Here is a 16927-nt window from a genome sequence, read left to right on the forward strand (position 1 = left end):
CCTCAATCCCTGGCTGATACCAGATGAAAAACTTCCCGCTGGGCACACAGAAGACTGGGCGACTTGGAAGGAGCTGAACAGACTGCACTCTGGTACCACGAGATGCAGAGCCAATCTTAGGAAATGGGGCTACAAAGTGGAGTCCACAACATGTGACTGTGGAGAAGACCAAACCGCAGACCACCTACTACAATGCATTCTGAGCCCTGCCACATGCACAAGGGAGGATCCTCTCATAGTGACACCAGAGACGCTCCAAGTGGCCAGTCTGGTCAAAGGAAATTTAATATAATGCCAAGTTTTTAACTTTGTAAATACATTATAACTGTATCCTCAATTCTCATCTGACATAATAAATAAATCAGAAAGCTTTTTTGTTATAACTCCCAGAATCCCCAAGCTGGTAAAAGGATTGTGAGAGTTTGGTTAAAAACAAGCTAAACTTTCCAAACTGTATTTTCAGATATCAGTACAGTGTTTTTTTTTATTCTTCTCAGTGCTTTCCAAAGCAGTGCCACAGAAATAAGAAGATGACTCTGAAAAATCACATCTTTATTTTGAATATATTTTTATCAGGAAAAATAACAAAGTACATCGTGGAAGGCATTCCATTTGGCAGTGAAAAGTATGGCTACTTTACGATAAAAGTAATACATTTTAAAACAGTATATTTAACATCAAATTGATTTTCTCTCTCTAAAAAATTGTATCAAAACATTAACAGCAGCATGCAGAAATTCAACAATAATATCAATCAGAGCAATGTTAGCAAGATGAAAAACTAATGTAAAAATATGCATTTTGAAAGAACAAAGAAATACAAGAGGACAATCTTTTTGGCCTAAGATCTGAGACCACTGTTTTATAGGGGTGTATGGTCTATACATATATAAGCTGCAAAGACATAGGTTTTGTGTCCAGGACACACCCATGCATCTCTCCCACACTTCAGTCAAACACTTTCTTTCCATTTTTTAAAACTACCCTAACCTGCCACAAACACATAGGCAACTCCACCTGGCACACTTTCCCAGAAAAGGTCACTTTTTCCTACATTATCATATTCACGTGTCCCCATTTCCTACATTCTCATACTCACATGATAATATTTTAAAAACCTTTACTTTTAATTGTTTGAAGGGTTTTTTCGTGTCAGGAGCAACTTGAGAAAGTGCAAATCACTTCTGTTGTGGGAGAATTGGTCGTCTGCAAGGACATTGCCCAGATGATTTACCAACTTTGTAGGAAGCTTCTCTCATGTCCCCGCATGGGGAGCGGGAGCTAACAGAGGGAGTTCATCCGTGCTCTCCCTGAATTCGAACCAGCAACCTTCAGGTCAGCAACCCAATGATATGCACAACTTCCATCCCACTTTATACTTTCATTCCAGATAAAGGTCATTGTTAGGGTGGTAAGCTATATGCAGCACATATGTGTTCCATCCATATCTATCTATATCCTTCCTTCCTTCCTTACTTAATATTGTCCCCTTTCCCCAAACTGGTTCTTAAAGTAGGCCCCTTCCACACAGCTGAATAAAATCCCACATTATCTACATTGAACTGGAATATATGGCAGTGTGAACTCAGATAACCCAGTTCAAAGCAGATATTGTGGGATTTTCTGACGTGATATTCTGGGTTATATAGCTGTTTAAAAGGGCCTGTAGAAAAACTAGTTAAAACACATACAATTAAAAACATATTTTCTTTCCTGAGAACTCCAGATCAGTTGAATTTGGAAGGAACTCTCCAAAGTGCTGAACCCTGTCCTCCAAATAGATTCAGTGCCTTGGAAAATTCTTTCAGGCAAAAACCTGCAGCAAATTCCTTGTCACACTGATGGCATTAGTAGCATAGAAACACTGACACCACCCCGTGGAATATGTATTTGTAGAATTATTTTGTGGCCAGAAGGTTTTGTGTTGCAGGGGATGTATGGAACAAGTCTAGGGCCACTTGCAATCTGCGAGCCATAGATTGTGCCAGCCTTCATTGTGGCACAGTGAGTAAAATCCTTGTGCCGGCAAGTTGGGTTGCTGACCTGAAGGTTGCTGGTTTGAATCCGGGGAGAGCACAGATGAGCTCCCTTTGTCAGCTTCAGCTCCCCATGTGGGGACATGAGAGAAGCCTCCCACAAGGATGGTAAAAACATCAAAGCATCAGTGCATCCCCTGGGCAACGTCCTTGCAGATGGCCAATTCTCTCACATCAGAAGCAACTTGCAGTTTCTCAAGTTGCTCCTGACATAAAAAAACCCTTCTTCAAACAATTAAAAGTAAAGGTTATTAAAATATTATCATCCATGAAGAATAAGAGTGAATAGTTCCAAAAGCCTTCAGTATAACTTGCAAGAGACCACGCTGTGAATGTCACCCATTCTTTCATAAAGGGCAGCATGTTCTTCTGATTTATACAAAGTTCCCAAGCTATGCAATCATCAATCATATCATGATAATCAAAAGAAGCCCAAATTCAGGCGGGAATACAGTCAGCACTGTGCAGATTTCTGAATGCAGGCTGCCTGCATTGCCTCTGTATCTCTTACATCTATACTACACAGTCACAGCAGCTTAATAACACTTTTCCTGCTATGGCTCCATTTCATAGATTCCTGGGATCTGTAGTTCAATGAAGTACTTAGAATTCTTTGATAGGAAACTCCAGTGCAGATATCTGAATTACAGCAGGGAATTCTAAGTATCTTACCAACTATAAATTCAAGGGTTCTGTAGGTACTATTTATGTATTGTATTCATTCTTATCCCTCCTTTTCCTTATGTGGAGATTTAAGGAGGCTTACACCAATTAAAACCAAATTGTTGTTGCTGTGTGCAGCAACGGTTTTTTTTCCAACTTATGATGACCCTAAAACAAACCTACCACATAGTTTTCTTGGCAAGATTTGTTAAGAAGAGTTTGCCATTGCATTCTTCTAAGACTGAGAGAATGTGACTTGTCTAAGGTCACCCAATGGTTTCATAGCTGACAAGGATGCAAATCCTATTTTACAGAGCCATAGTTCAATTCACAGCATACAAAAGTTAAAAATGCCATTAAACCATCAAAAAACCAATATAGATATACTTTTTAGTAGTATGAAGCTTCTCAGCAAAGATGTACAAAGGCTTCACTAAACACCTTCATGTACAATTTGCACACCACCATTTGCATTCATGCAATATTCAACTGGAATTTCTTATGAAAATGGGGACACTCATTTGTACTCCATCATAGTTACAGCATCAGCAAAAGGTAAGGCATAAGAATTAGCCACAAGATACTCAGAAGACTGCATGTTTGCATGGCTTCTGCTAGGCAACTGAGAAATACTTTTGCTACTCTTATGCAGAAAGAAAAAAAAGTCAAAAAATCCCTGTGCTCCCATTTTAGATCAAATAATTACTATGTTTCACCCAAATTTAAAATTGGTCAAATTCAAAACATATTACAATGGCAAACTTGCATTGCTTTGCTTGAAATATCCTTATAAGCTGTGCAGTCACATCCTGAATACATGCCACTTCAAATAACAATGGTTTTACAGTTAAAACATAATGAAAATACAACACATTGTGTGTCTACTATTGAATATTATCATACATTAGCTATCAAATATAAAAAATCCTTGAAATAAATACAAAAGTTGCAGATCACCTAATACTGAGCTTAAAGATCAGATAGTAGGCATGTCAATGAGCAATAATAGTGAAATCAGATATCAATATGAATAAAATACCAAATAACATTGATGAAATACTGACTGAACAATCAGGAAATGTATGAATACTGAAAGATTATCAGAAGTCATATATTATCAATGCTAAAGACTGGCCTCAGTCTGAAGGGTGAACAACAGATTCTAAAGAGTTAGGATTGGTTGACTCAACTGGGGAAGAGCTATAGCCCAATGATATAGGCGTAATCATAGTTGAGATCATCATTTAGAAATGCCAAGCACCTAGTAAGTACTTCACTATGTTCTACAGGTTGCTTTTTCACATTCCTCATTTGGCTCCTCTGTGTTGTTCTCTAAGATTAAAGATGGCTGTAATGTCTACTCCTGGTCTTCTTGTTTCCAAGCTAAACGTACCAAGCTCTCTGAGTTGTTCCTCATAAAATTTGGTTTCCAGGCCTTTGATCATCTTTGTCTCTAAAAAGTGGCCTTCATGTTACCTATCAGTCTTCTCTTCTCCAAGGTAAGCATTTCCAGTTCCCTGTGTCTGAGATAATGGGATCTCCCATTATCTGGCCAACACAGCACACCCAACTCCGGAAGTTGTTCCTCCTAAGACTTTGTTTCCATACTTTTGATCTTCTTGGTCTTTAACAGAAGTTATTCTCTTAGTGACCAAGATGATCAAGATAAGTTATTCTCTTTGTGACTAAGATGATCAAAGGTCTGGAAACCAAGTTTTATGAGGAATGTCTTAGGGAGCTGGGTTTTGTCTAGTACAGTACTTTGTTTATTTCCAGGGGATTACTATACTATTCTGTTTGTGATAACTATCTTCTCTGTCATCTGTCTTGCTATGAAATAGCATAAAAGCAATGTGTAGGAAGGACTTGGTTCTGTAAAACATCTTCTAAGCATCACAATTTCCATAAAGATCTACCCCAATGTCTATTTTACAGTAATGCTATTGTCAATCATGCCATGTTGGCTCAAGGGTTAGAGGATGCTCTAGTTTAAAATTGTGTCACTGTATGTTCATATTGGGAAGCAATATTTTAAACTGTTGGCACAAAAAAGAATGGGAGCATATGGCTTCAGTTAACTAGCTTTAAATAGAAGAGCTTAATTTCTTACAAGTAGTGCATGGAGGTTGTACACATGCCAGTGAACCACTGGTTCAAAATAATGTTTGTAAAAACTGTGCCTCTTTGACTTGCTACAGAATTTGAAAAGGTGGTTAATTTTATCTTCCATTCAAAGACTGCTTGGAACTGAGCATAAGAAATTCAATTGGTTACAGCTGCACATCTAGCTTCTTCTGTGGAGGTGGAGGTCTTTTAAGTACATGTCTTTTTTTCTATGAAATAATATAATTCTTTTATTTTTCTTGTGCAGCATCATCTTGGACTTCCCTTGGACTTTTTTTGGAACTGGAAGTCTGTTCAGAAACTTTGCTCATCCTGCTATTGCGTGTCTATAATTGAGGAGGAGAATACAAATGGAAGAAATGGTTAATAATATAAATGTAAAGTATCAAAGAACTTCTCTCCATCCGAACTGCCACTGCCCTGGCTGCAGAAGGAGAAAAGAAGGACCAGGCACAGCTCCAATATGCTGAGGTCCAGAAGCAGAAGAAAAGTCCTCTATCAACCCAACTGCCCCCTCCCCAATGATGTGCTCCTGATAAGAACAAACATAAGGTGTTTCTTGGGGAAGATTTTTCTGCAGCCCTTTTGAAGTTCTCTTTGCCAGTTTCAGCTGTGCCTCTAAATAGGCTCAATTTGTACCTTTTTAGCAAACACTAACATTGCAAAACACTGTCAGATCCCATAGATCTCAATCAATAGAAAAGCACATCTAAGGCCCGGGAACCTGGGATGAATGTGACCCGGGAACCTGGGATGAATGTAACACATCTCAAAATATATACCTGAAGCTGAACATGGCGCTTTAATGTTCATATAAATGTATTGATGTGCGTGCAGAAGCTGGGACTAACAGCAGGAGCTCACCCCACTCCCTGGATTCGAACTGCTGACCTTTCAGTCAGCAAATTTAGCAGCTCAGCGGTTTAACCCATTGTGCCACCGGGAGTGCCATTAATTTGCTTAATTTACTTAATTTATACCTCATCCTTCTTCTGCCGTGAAATACAAGGTGGCTTACAAAAATATACAGCAAAATTAAATTAAAATCTAAATTAACAAATTTAAAAAGACATAAACACAATATAATTTTTAAAAAACAGTGAAAATAGTTTAAAATTACTAATAAAATATTCTTTAAAAAATAAAATTCAGCACACGATTTCACATGCACTACTGTTATATAATTTAAAACTTGAATACATGCCTGAATAAAAAAGTGTTCACGTGCTGACAGAAAGGCAGTCCCAACTGGGTTATCTTTGGAATTGTTTTGAATAGCCTTGCTGCAGACACTGGGAAGATTCCCAGTGCCCACAAAATGGTGAAGCTGAGAAAAAACTCTCTCCTCCAAATCTTAAAGCTTTTATAGGGACATATGGTCTTTCAGACAATTTGGACCCTAGCCATGTAGGGCTTCATAGGCCAAGAGCAATTTATAGAACTTGAGTTGTGCACAGAAATAGACTGCCAGCCAGTTAAGTTGTTTCAACAAGGTAGTGGTGATGGGGGAGGCACATGATCTCCATAATCAGCCTTGGTTACACTTCTGACTAGATGCATCAATTCTCCCTAATTAAAAAAATGTAACTCTGATATTCTCAAATCAAAACTCAATGCTGAAGAAGAACACCTCTAGCAACATAAATTAGTTCTATTTGTCCATCAGGCAAAAATAGGGATGAAGTATATTATCATTTTACTAGAGACATCAGAGAGAGCTCAAGACATTTGGTGGAGCATCAAATGTGTCTAGTATCAATGACTGGTCAATTTATTCCCATCCTTGAAACAGGGCAGTACATCATTGAATTCAGTTTTCTAAAACAAGAAACTAAATCAGCTGCCTGGTGGAGCACTTAATGGTAGGACCAGAAAAGAGGACAATCTTTAGGAAAAAGGGACCACTGGAAAGAATGGCTGTGTGCCCTGTTTTTCTTGACAGCTTGGATAAAGAAAATGTTTTGCTCAGTCAGCAGCTGCAACACAGATACACAAGACCATCACCACTTCATTTACAGGATGCTCTCAAGAAAACACTCAATTATATACCTCCCTGAATCATGTCTTCTATGTGTTCTTTCTCCGAACAGCTGGGGATTGTGCCAGATCTGTAGCTCCCCTGGAGGTAAACAGATGAGGCTCTCTGAATAGAAGAGTCAGCATCAGGGGACATCATTCACACGCCTATGCCAGGGACACTATTAATAGATTTGAAACCCAGAACTGCAAAAATGTCCTTGTTTGCAATGCTTGCTTACCGTTCCTTCTGCCTCCGCCAGCTGGCATGCCAGAAGGGAAAGCAGCTGTGAAAAGGATGGCCTTTTTCGGGAGTCCAGGGCCCAGCAGGAACAGAGGACTAAGTATCTGTAAAGTCAACATGGTAAAAACACAGAAAGAGAAAAACATGCAATTACTCCCTGCAGCATTTTATGTGCGGATGCTAGGTGATGTTAAAAGACCCAACAATCTGAAGAATTTCCACTTTAGTCAAAATTAATCACAAGGTTGGGGGATGCTTGTTAGAGGATTATGGGAGCTGTAGTCACAAAGCTTGGCTTTGTTGGTTAGGGCACAAAAAACTTAATCAAGATTTAATAAGTAAACTATCCTTAATTACTATTTATAAAAAGGTAAGGTAAAAGTTTTCCCCTGACAATAAGCCTAGTCATGTTCAACTCTGGGGGTTGGTGCTCATCTCAATTTCTAAGTCGAAGAGCTGGCATTGTCCGTAGACATCTCCAAGGTCATGTGGCCAGCATGAGTGCATGGAGTGCTGTTACCTTCCCATCGGAGCGGTACCTATTGATCTACTCACATTTACATGTTTTTGAACTGCTAGGTTGGCAGAAGCTGGGGCTAACAGCGGGAGATCACTCCATTCCCTGGATTCAAACTGCCGACCTTTCAGTCAGCAAGTTCAGCAGCTCAGTGGTTTAATCCGCTGTGCCACTGGGAGCCTCATTTATATATACTCTGCCCTATATTAAAAGATCTCAGTGCAGCTTCCAGATAATACTAAAACAGGTTAAAGAGTTTAAAACAATCAAAAAGTCAATCCCATATTAAACACAATAATGGATTAAAACAAGATCTCAAAGAGTTTAAAAGTTTTTAATAATGTACATCAGTATTTGAGATAAATTAATAAGGGCTTCAAAGGGCAGACAGGTTTTCATTTGGCATCCAAATTAGATCAGCATCAGCACCAATCAGGTCTCTAAAGGGCATCTATTCCACAACTGGGATGCCACCACTGAGAAGTCCTTCTGTTATGTCCCAACTCAGCGTAATGACTTTATGTAAGCCAAGGCTGAAAAACCCCAGACCTCCGGGTATTGATAGACCACACTTCGAATGCTGGCACAGCAGTGAAGGGATGCAAGAACATCTAACTTCTCAAGCCCCAATCAGTGTGGATATTCTACCATTTCATGTACTCTCCAACAGATTCAAATACAAAATTGTATTTGCCAACCTTTTATGTTGACATTCACTCATATTTAAAACCTTTCAGCTGGGTACAGTTATTTTGGGAAGATTTGCATCATGTTATTACAACTAGATCTGCATGTTTAGAGTATTGAACCCACATATGTGCCAGCATTATAAAATGAATCAAAACTTTTGCAAAATTCAAAATGCCCACCTTCTCCTGAACACTCAAAATGATCAGCCACATTCATACAGTTTGGAAAAATTGCTTTCAGGGCTGAAGTTCCCAGAATGCCCAAGCTAGCATTCAGATTTGTTTCCTTAGGCTGCACATCCATCACTGAAGCTTTTTTATGTATTTTCATAGTCAGTGTATGCAACCAGTGAAGTGGTCACAGATATAAGGTATAAATATAAATAGTCTTGAAGACTAATGCATAGTTAGAAAAGTGGGCAGTTTAGAGAGAACAGAGGGCCTGTAAACTCATATAATGCAATTTGATGCAATTAAACTGCATTCTGAAACTGCATTATATGGCAGTGTAGATGGGGGCCCTGTTCTCTCTAAACTGCCCACTGGCCAGAACCCTATCCATGTTGCTTACATTTCTTCTGTAGCATAAAATGGGCATTCCATTTTAAAGCCGCTTCGAATCAGCTTGTAGAAATTTGCATCTACTTGTATTCCAGGGTAAGGATTGACACCTAAGAGAAAGAAATATGGTAGAAGCAAGAATTTAGTACTGAAACCCAGGGTACCTAGACAACAGTTACAACACACACACTGTCTCCTTTCCTCCCTCCCCCCTGCTCACTCTAACTTAGTGATCTTGAGACTGTTAGCTATACAATGAAATAGCACCAAACAAAGACAGTTGCAGGTCCATTATTTCCTGAGCAAAAGAATGTGAGCCAAAACATACCAAGAGAAAAAATTTCCCATAGTAAGATTCCATAAGACCAAATATCGCTCTTGATTGTGTATATTCCTTCAAATAAGCTTTCAGGTGACATCCATTTGACAGGTAAGCGGGCCTGTATAAAGACAGAGAGAGAGAGATGAAATCACTTCTGCATCAAAACACCCACAGACTGGAGTGGCAGAGGAAGCAATTATGCAACCTTTGTATGTGTGTGCATATGTATGTATGTACATAGGTAGGCATGTGTGCACAATTAACAACTGATATTGTTCCTGTGGCATATCACCAAGACAGAAATGCAGGGTTGCTTCCAACTCAACCAATTTGCAGAGCTTGGAATAGTTTTCTTGGGATAATCCTGGGGTACCTCTCACTATTTCCCAGCCAGAGAAAATAGGTACTATCTAAAACTCAAGCTCTTCCCTGTTTGAAAGATTTTGAAATGACATTAGAAATCCCTTATGAACTTTTTGCATAATAATAATAATAATAACAACAACAACAACAACAACAACAACAACATTGGGTGCCGTGCCAAAAGATCTCAGCCGGCATTTGGAAACAATAGACATTGACAAAATTATGATCTGCCAACTGCAAAAGGCCACCCTACTGGGATCTGCACGCATCATCTGAAAATACATCACACAGTCCTAGACACTTGGGAAGTGTTCCACTTGTGATTTTGTGATATGAAATCCAGCATATCTATCTTGTTTGCTGTGTCATACAATGTTGTTGTGTCAATAATAATAATAGTAATAATAATAATAATAATTTTCACAAGCTTGAAAAGGTTACCGAGAATGAACATGTCAAGCTACTCTGGGACTTCCAAATTCAGACAGACAGAGTTTTGGAGCACAATACTCCTGACCTCACGATCGTGTTAAAAAACAAAGTATGGATTGTTGATGTAGCAATCCCAGGTGACAGCAGGATTGAGGAGAAACAACTGGAAAAGCTGATACGATATGAGGATTTAAAGATCGAATTGCAAAGACTCTGGTACAAGCCAGTCAAGGTGGTCCCAGTGGGGATCGGCACACTGGGTGCAGTGCCTAAAGACCTTGGCCTCCACTTGAACGCAATCGGCGCTGACAAAATTACCACCTGCCAGCTGCAAAAGGCCACCTTACTGGGATCTGTACTCATTATTCACTGATACATCACACAGTCCTAGACACTTGGGCAGTGTCCAACATGTGATCCAATACAACAGCCAGCAGAGTGTCTGCTGTGGACTCATCTTGTTGTGTTTCAAATAATAATAATAATAATAATAATAATAATAATAATAATAATAATAACAACAACAACAATAATAATAATAATAATACCATTGGCGTGTTGACTAGGGCTGTGGGGACTTGCAATCCAAAAATATTTGGAGAGTCACATAGCTTATAACCTTGATGAACAGACATTGGTCAGCCCAGTACATTCTTATAAAGGTAAAGATAAAGGTTTCCCCCTGACATTAAATCTAGTGTTTGACTCTGGGGGTTGGTGCTTATCTCCATTTCTAAGCCAATTAACCAGCGTTGTCCATAGACACCTCCAAGGTCATGTGTCCGGCATGACTGCATGGAGCGGTGCTTCCTTTTCACTGAAGCAATACCTATTGGTCTACTCACATTTGCATTTTTTCAAACTGCTAGGATGGCAGAAGTTAGGGCTAACAGTGGGAGCTCACCCCTCTCCCCGGATTTGAATCCAGATCTTTCAATCAGCAATTTCAGCAGCTCAGTGGTTTAACCTGCTGTGCTACCAGGGGCTCCGATGCTTCTGACTAGATGCATCAATTCTCGATAATCAAAAAATGTAACTCTGATATCCGGATATACCGGCTACATTCTCATATCTATGTCAAATAGTAACTGGCACATGTACACTTCCAAAATGCGGTCATGTCAAGACTGGACTACTGTAACGCCCTCTACATTGGCCTTCCTGTGTCGGTGATCCAGAAGCTCAAATTGGTACAAAATGCAGCTGCTTGGCTTCTTGCGGGAGTCCCATTGAGATGCCACATAACACCTGAAGTCCGTGCCTTACGGGACTTATCAGCCTTTCGCAGGGCATGCAAGACACACCTGTTTCGGCAGGCTTTTGATTTATGTTACTGCTATTTTTAAATTGTTTTAGATTTTAGCCTGTTCTTGTAAGCCACCGCGAGCCCTAGGGGAGTGGTGGCATATAAGTCTGAATAATAAATAAATAAATATCAAGAGATGCAGTACCTTGGGCCATCTATGTTATTCTGGTTCCAGGGCAAAAAAATCTCACAAGCATCTCTTCCCGTTCTTAGCAATAAAAATACAATCATAATAAATTAAATAGCAGCAAATCATGATTTGCAGCATTACAAAACAAGCAAGCTTTGTTGCCAATAGTGTTTGGCTCACTCTGTCTCATGACAGAATTGGCCCCTTATTTTATTTATGTGTTTTTCCATTTCATTTGAATGCTACCTTTCTCATAGACCCAAAATGGTTGCTAAAAGACAAATCAATTTTAAAAACATAACTGTAATTTTAAAAAACAATTAAAAACCATCACATCAAATGCTAGAAAATCTTTTAAGATACAAGAAAAAGTTTAAAAATACACATCTTAATAAGAAGGTTCCCTGCTCATGCATTAAAATCCTACTTAGACATAAAATTATTTACAAATCTCTCTCACTTCCTCATTATTTGTATGTGACATAGAGAGAGTCCTTTTTCACCCTATTCAATGCAGAATATTTGTTATCAAGAATAACTGCTAATGTCATAGGAAATACTCAACATAAATGCCTTTGAAAAAGTCGGCCAATTAAATTAACTTACATTCCCTCTGACAACATAGTTGGAGTCATTCACTATATCCCTGGCAAGACCAAAGTCACAGATTTTTGCCACTTTTCCAAGTGTGACCAGCACATTTCTGGCTGCAAGGTCCCTGTGAACACACTGTTAAAGGAGGATTGTGTGAGTTGATTTAACATCACATATCACTATGCATTTGATAAGGAAAGGGCACAAAACTTGAAGAATTCCTGTCAAAATGCTTCTAGAACTGCTTTCTAAAAGAAATGTTATTATTATTTACTTATTTACATTCCACCTGGGACTTGAGGCAGCTTACAAAAAATGAAAACAAAGAAAAATAATAATTGGAATCACAAAGAACATGCAAAATATAATATAAAATATCAAAATATAATTAAATTATCAATAGAACCAAATGCTGGGCGGAAGGAAAAAGGAAGAGAGGCCGACCAAGGGCAAGATGGATGGATGGTATCCTTGAAGTGACTGGCTTGACCTTGAAGGAACTGGGGGCAGTGACGGCCGACAGAGAGCTCTGGCGTGGACTGGTCCATGAGGTCACGAAGAGTCAGAGACAACTGTGTGAATGAAGAGGAGGAGAACCAAATGATATTTTTAAAACAAATCCATTAAAAAGCAAGTATGTCTTAAAATACCCTAAAGGCATCAGACTCTGTCTGATTCTTGAAGCTAAGCAGGGCCAGCTCTGATTCAACATGGATGGGAAACCACCAATGAATATAAGGTGTTGAAGGCTTTATTTCAGAGAAAGGAACTAGCAAAATCACCTATGAATATTATTTGCTTAAGAAAACCCTATGAAATTCATGGGGTCAGTATAAGTCAGTGGTTCCCAAACCTTTTTTGACCAGGGACCACTTGACCAAGGACCACTCTCCAACATTAATACCAAAATGATTACGAATCAGTTTTTGGTAAACTTTAGATTCAGATTGGTTATTTGGGGTGCTGATTCAGAAAATTGCATTGGATAGACCACAGCAGCTCTAATTTCTGATATAGAACATATGCCATCCAGTAGTCGCCATTTGCTTGTCCACAGAAAGCCACATTTAATAATCAAGAGCTGATGTGGTCTATCCAATGCAATTTTCTGAATCAGCACCCCAAATAACACCAGGAACAGGTCTAAAAATGAAGATACCAAGAAAATGTTTTTTTGGTTGGACTGTGTTATTCTCTGTGGATTTTGCTAACACTTGTGTAAAAAGAAAAAGAAAAGAAGGGGAGGGGAGGGAGGTCGATTTTTTTTTTAAAAATGGAGCATAAGACCCAAGAAACTAACAGCAACAGCAGCAGCAGCAGCAGCAACAACAACAACAACAATGTTGGGGGACTAAATAGGGTCTTACAAAGCGCTGCTTTCCCATTACAACTTTTGTGTTTGGCAATGGGAGATGATGATGATGATGATGATGATGATGATGATGATGATGATGATGATGATGATGATGATGATGATGGGGGACTCTTGCTCCCTCGCACGTGCCACTGGATGAGTCTTCTCCACCCTGGCCTGGGAAGCCTCCCAAGGCCAAGAAAACACTGGCGAGAACAATAGCCTTCCTTCCTTCCTTCTCTCCCTCTCCCTCCCTCATGTGTGCTACTGGGTAAGTCTGATCTTAATGTTTATGCAGAAAAAAGACAAACCAAAAATGTAGTCAATCCACGAGCATTATAATAAAAATGATTTCTGGAAAAACCATCTTTTTCCTTCCTTTTCATATATTCCACATAGACACAGCAATGCAAAGTAGGATATTGAATTGAATTATGTGTTTTCTCACTGAATCTATGTTAGCTACAACACTTTTATTTACTTTCAGATTCGTTACATATCATATCAAGCCGCAGTGAAGTGTAGCCAGGTTTAGCTAGTAGAGCTTACAATTCTCTCTCCCATAGACTTTATAAATCATGTCCAAAATGGGGAATTCGGGAGTCTTTTGGAGAATTGTGTGGTCACAAAAGTGGAGCCACACAATGCCTATCCCTATTGTATGTTTGCTTGTCCATCTGTCTGTGCAGCCTTCCATCTGTCCATCCATCCATCATCTACCTCCCTGTCTATCCCTAGCAAAATTTAGCTATATCTTTCTCATAAATGTGAGCTGTAAATTCTAACTGCAAGTAACAGTTTCTATTGGAACTTGTACCACTGTACACATTTTTGCTCTCTCAAACAATTTTTTTGCACCATGAGACTTACTGATTTTGACTCTAGAAACTCCATTCCTTTGGCAACTTGATAAGAGAAGCACAGAAGGTCTTCAAAAGTCAGGACATTAAGGTCCTCTTCATCATCCAGTCTCCTGTTCACGTATTTCATTTCTTCTACAAAAGAAAAATCTTGGCAGTTTGATTTCCCCAGAGACAGGTGTCAAAAGAGGAAAGGCCAGAAGGCAGATGTGGGCACAAGCTCAAAAGTCTTTACACAAAGCCGAGCTCCAAAAGTATCCTTGAAAAAACACAGTTTTTCTTATGCCTTTCTTCTCCTTTTAAGAATCTCAGGAAACCCTCCATAACTAAGCAAGAATACCCCGAGACAGCTATTTTAAGAAATGTGATGCTACGGACAGTAGTGCTACATAAATCCTGCTGTTTGATTTACTTACTTTTATGTTCTAGGCACCCAAACTATTTTATTTATGCTATTTTTTCATGAAATGTTAATTTAACTGTAGTCAGGTTCTCCTTGTTGAATCCAGAGATTCTAAGGATTGAAAGAACATTTCTAAATTTATTTTTGTGTGATTTCTTGCACCCTAGTTCATATGTTACTGTTAACAAGATGAAGAATTCATTGCAATTGATTTCATTAGATGTTAGAAAACTTTGAAGTGGGTTGTTAAGGAACTGCAGTGCCAAAGATATTGTCTAACTGTTCCTATAGATGTATTCATTCTCAAAAGACACTTTAATTGCTCACCTTCCTCTGAAAGGAGACCAACTGTAGCCAGTTTAGAGGTGAAATCCAAGCTTTGTTTTACATCAGTGTTTCCAATGTCATCTGCTGGTATGTATGATCCATTTGTTATTGGATTTTTATTTCTGGAAAAGAATCATGGTGGATTATTTATGTGTTTCAAAAAAAGAATTATTAATAGCCAAGAAGATGATCAGTAAGAATGAACATTACTTCTCCATGAAATACATGAACAGGAAAGAAATCTTTAACAACAGAGCCATATGGTTTTTTAATAAATAAATATTTGAGTGGTGCTTAAACAAAATTTGTCACCGCCTAGATTATAGAATTAATTATATCACACATTTGTTTAAAAAAGATGAAGCTGTGGAAAAAGCATTGGTGTCATTTTCCATTTAGTCAGACAATATTTCAGAAATGAAACCGGGCAACCCCAAGCAGCTTTCTTGTGGCTTTTCTGTAGAGTTGTGATTCTCAAACTATGCAACACTATGTTAACAATGTACAGGTGGCTCTCCATATCCATGAGTTCTGCATCCATAGATTCAACCACCTACAACTCAAAAATATCCAAAGAAATTCTCAAAAGCTAACCTTGATTTTGACACATGCCACACACTATGCTGATGTGCAGGCATATCCTCCTGTAATATCCCACCATTTTACAGATCCTCAGGCACTCATTTGAGTTGTTTGCCATTTTATCTAATCTAATGGGACCTGAGCATCCATTAATTTTAGTATCCATAGGATTTTTTGGAACCAAATCTCAGAAGACACCAAGGCCCCACTGTAGTCCTAGAGGTGATGTCAGAAGATGCAGAGATCAGATGATGGTTTACTTCACTCCCAGAGATGCTGATCAGTCAAATAATTATATGCATTTCTGGATGGAACGTCCCTAGCTAGCTGAACCCACCGATACTAAGAATATTTCCAAAATTTACTAGTCTCAAGGCTGTTTAAAAATAAATGAAATGGCAGTGTTAGACGTAAGCTTTCCAGAATTGATATCTTCTTGCCAGAAAGACAACCACGTTCTTACAACCAGCTAGCTAGGTTTTGGTACACTGGCAGGCTGGCTAGCAGACCTTAGCTTTCTTGCCATCAGCCTGTATTTGTTTGCCATCTGTCTGCTTCAAGAATTTATCTACTCTTGTTGCTCAATACTTAGCAGCCATGATACTCCCCAACAAATACATTTAAAAGGGAGCACATAAACTGTCCATCATTGAACCATCTCCACCACTTGAATTTCACAAGCAGTATTTCCATGGTTTTGGAAATGAGGCACATTGATTGGAGTGGGATGTGCTTTCAGAAATTTTCTTTAGTATCAGGACTGAGTCTGAGGAAATTCCAGATGCTGGGATCCCCATCCCACATTCCTTTTTTGCCTTCTAAGAGTAGATAAAACCATGTTGACAAAGCCATTAAAGTCTCAGATTATTGGATGTAGGCAACACATAGGCAGGTTCCTTTTCGTTTGCCATGACTCGTTTAATGAGTGTCACATTTCAAAAACACAAGATGTTGTTTTCAGAAATGGAGAAACAGCTCCTTTCACGTTTTCTTCTTCATTTTAAAAACTGATTTTTGATACAACAGAAAGAAACTGTTCACCAGCTTCACCCAAATATTGCTGTTCCTGCTCTTCCTGACAATCATCCATACAAGATCATCACTAAGGTTAATTCTATAATATGGAATCTCATTTAGACTGGTTTCATACTGTATTAACATACATGCATACATAAGATATCTAGATAACAAAAACTCTGTCACCTACTTCTAACCATAATGAGAAATACTTCCCTCACCAAATTCTAGAGCCTATGATCTGAATCCTATTGTTATCACCAACTAGAGTTGTTGCTGTGTGTCTTCAGGTCATTTCCAACTTATGGTGACCCCCCCCCCCAAATGATCCTATCATGGGGTTTTCTTGGCAAGATAGGTTTAGAGGGGATTTGCCTTTGCCTT

The 16927-nt window shown here is 38.8% G+C and overlaps 1 protein-coding gene across 2 annotated transcripts in view; it reads right to left on the reverse strand.

The window, feature by feature from the left end:
* Nucleotides 1–535: 535 nt before the first annotated feature.
* Nucleotides 536–16927, reverse strand: part of flt3 (fms related receptor tyrosine kinase 3) — a 78660-nt gene continuing 62268 nt past the window's right edge. The window contains exons 18-25 of one of the 2 annotated variants that reach the window (XM_008107947.3): nucleotides 14945–15066; nucleotides 14225–14349; nucleotides 12013–12135; nucleotides 9179–9290; nucleotides 8861–8960; nucleotides 7082–7187; nucleotides 6873–6942; nucleotides 536–5149 (exon numbers count right to left, since the gene is read on the reverse strand). In XM_008107947.3, coding sequence (XP_008106154.2) covers nucleotides 5139–5149; nucleotides 6873–6942; nucleotides 7082–7187; nucleotides 8861–8960; nucleotides 9179–9290; nucleotides 12013–12135; nucleotides 14225–14349; nucleotides 14945–15066 — 769 coding nt within the window. In that variant the 3' untranslated portion in view covers nucleotides 536–5138. The remainder of the gene's footprint in view (nucleotides 5150–6872; nucleotides 6943–7081; nucleotides 7188–8860; nucleotides 8961–9178; nucleotides 9291–12012; nucleotides 12136–14224; nucleotides 14350–14944; nucleotides 15067–16927) is intronic. The other variant, XM_008107945.3, reaches the window with a different exon arrangement.

Source organism: Anolis carolinensis, chromosome 3 (genome assembly GCF_035594765.1).
Source record: "Anolis carolinensis isolate JA03-04 chromosome 3, rAnoCar3.1.pri, whole genome shotgun sequence".
NCBI lineage: Eukaryota > Metazoa > Chordata > Lepidosauria > Squamata > Dactyloidae > Anolis > Anolis carolinensis.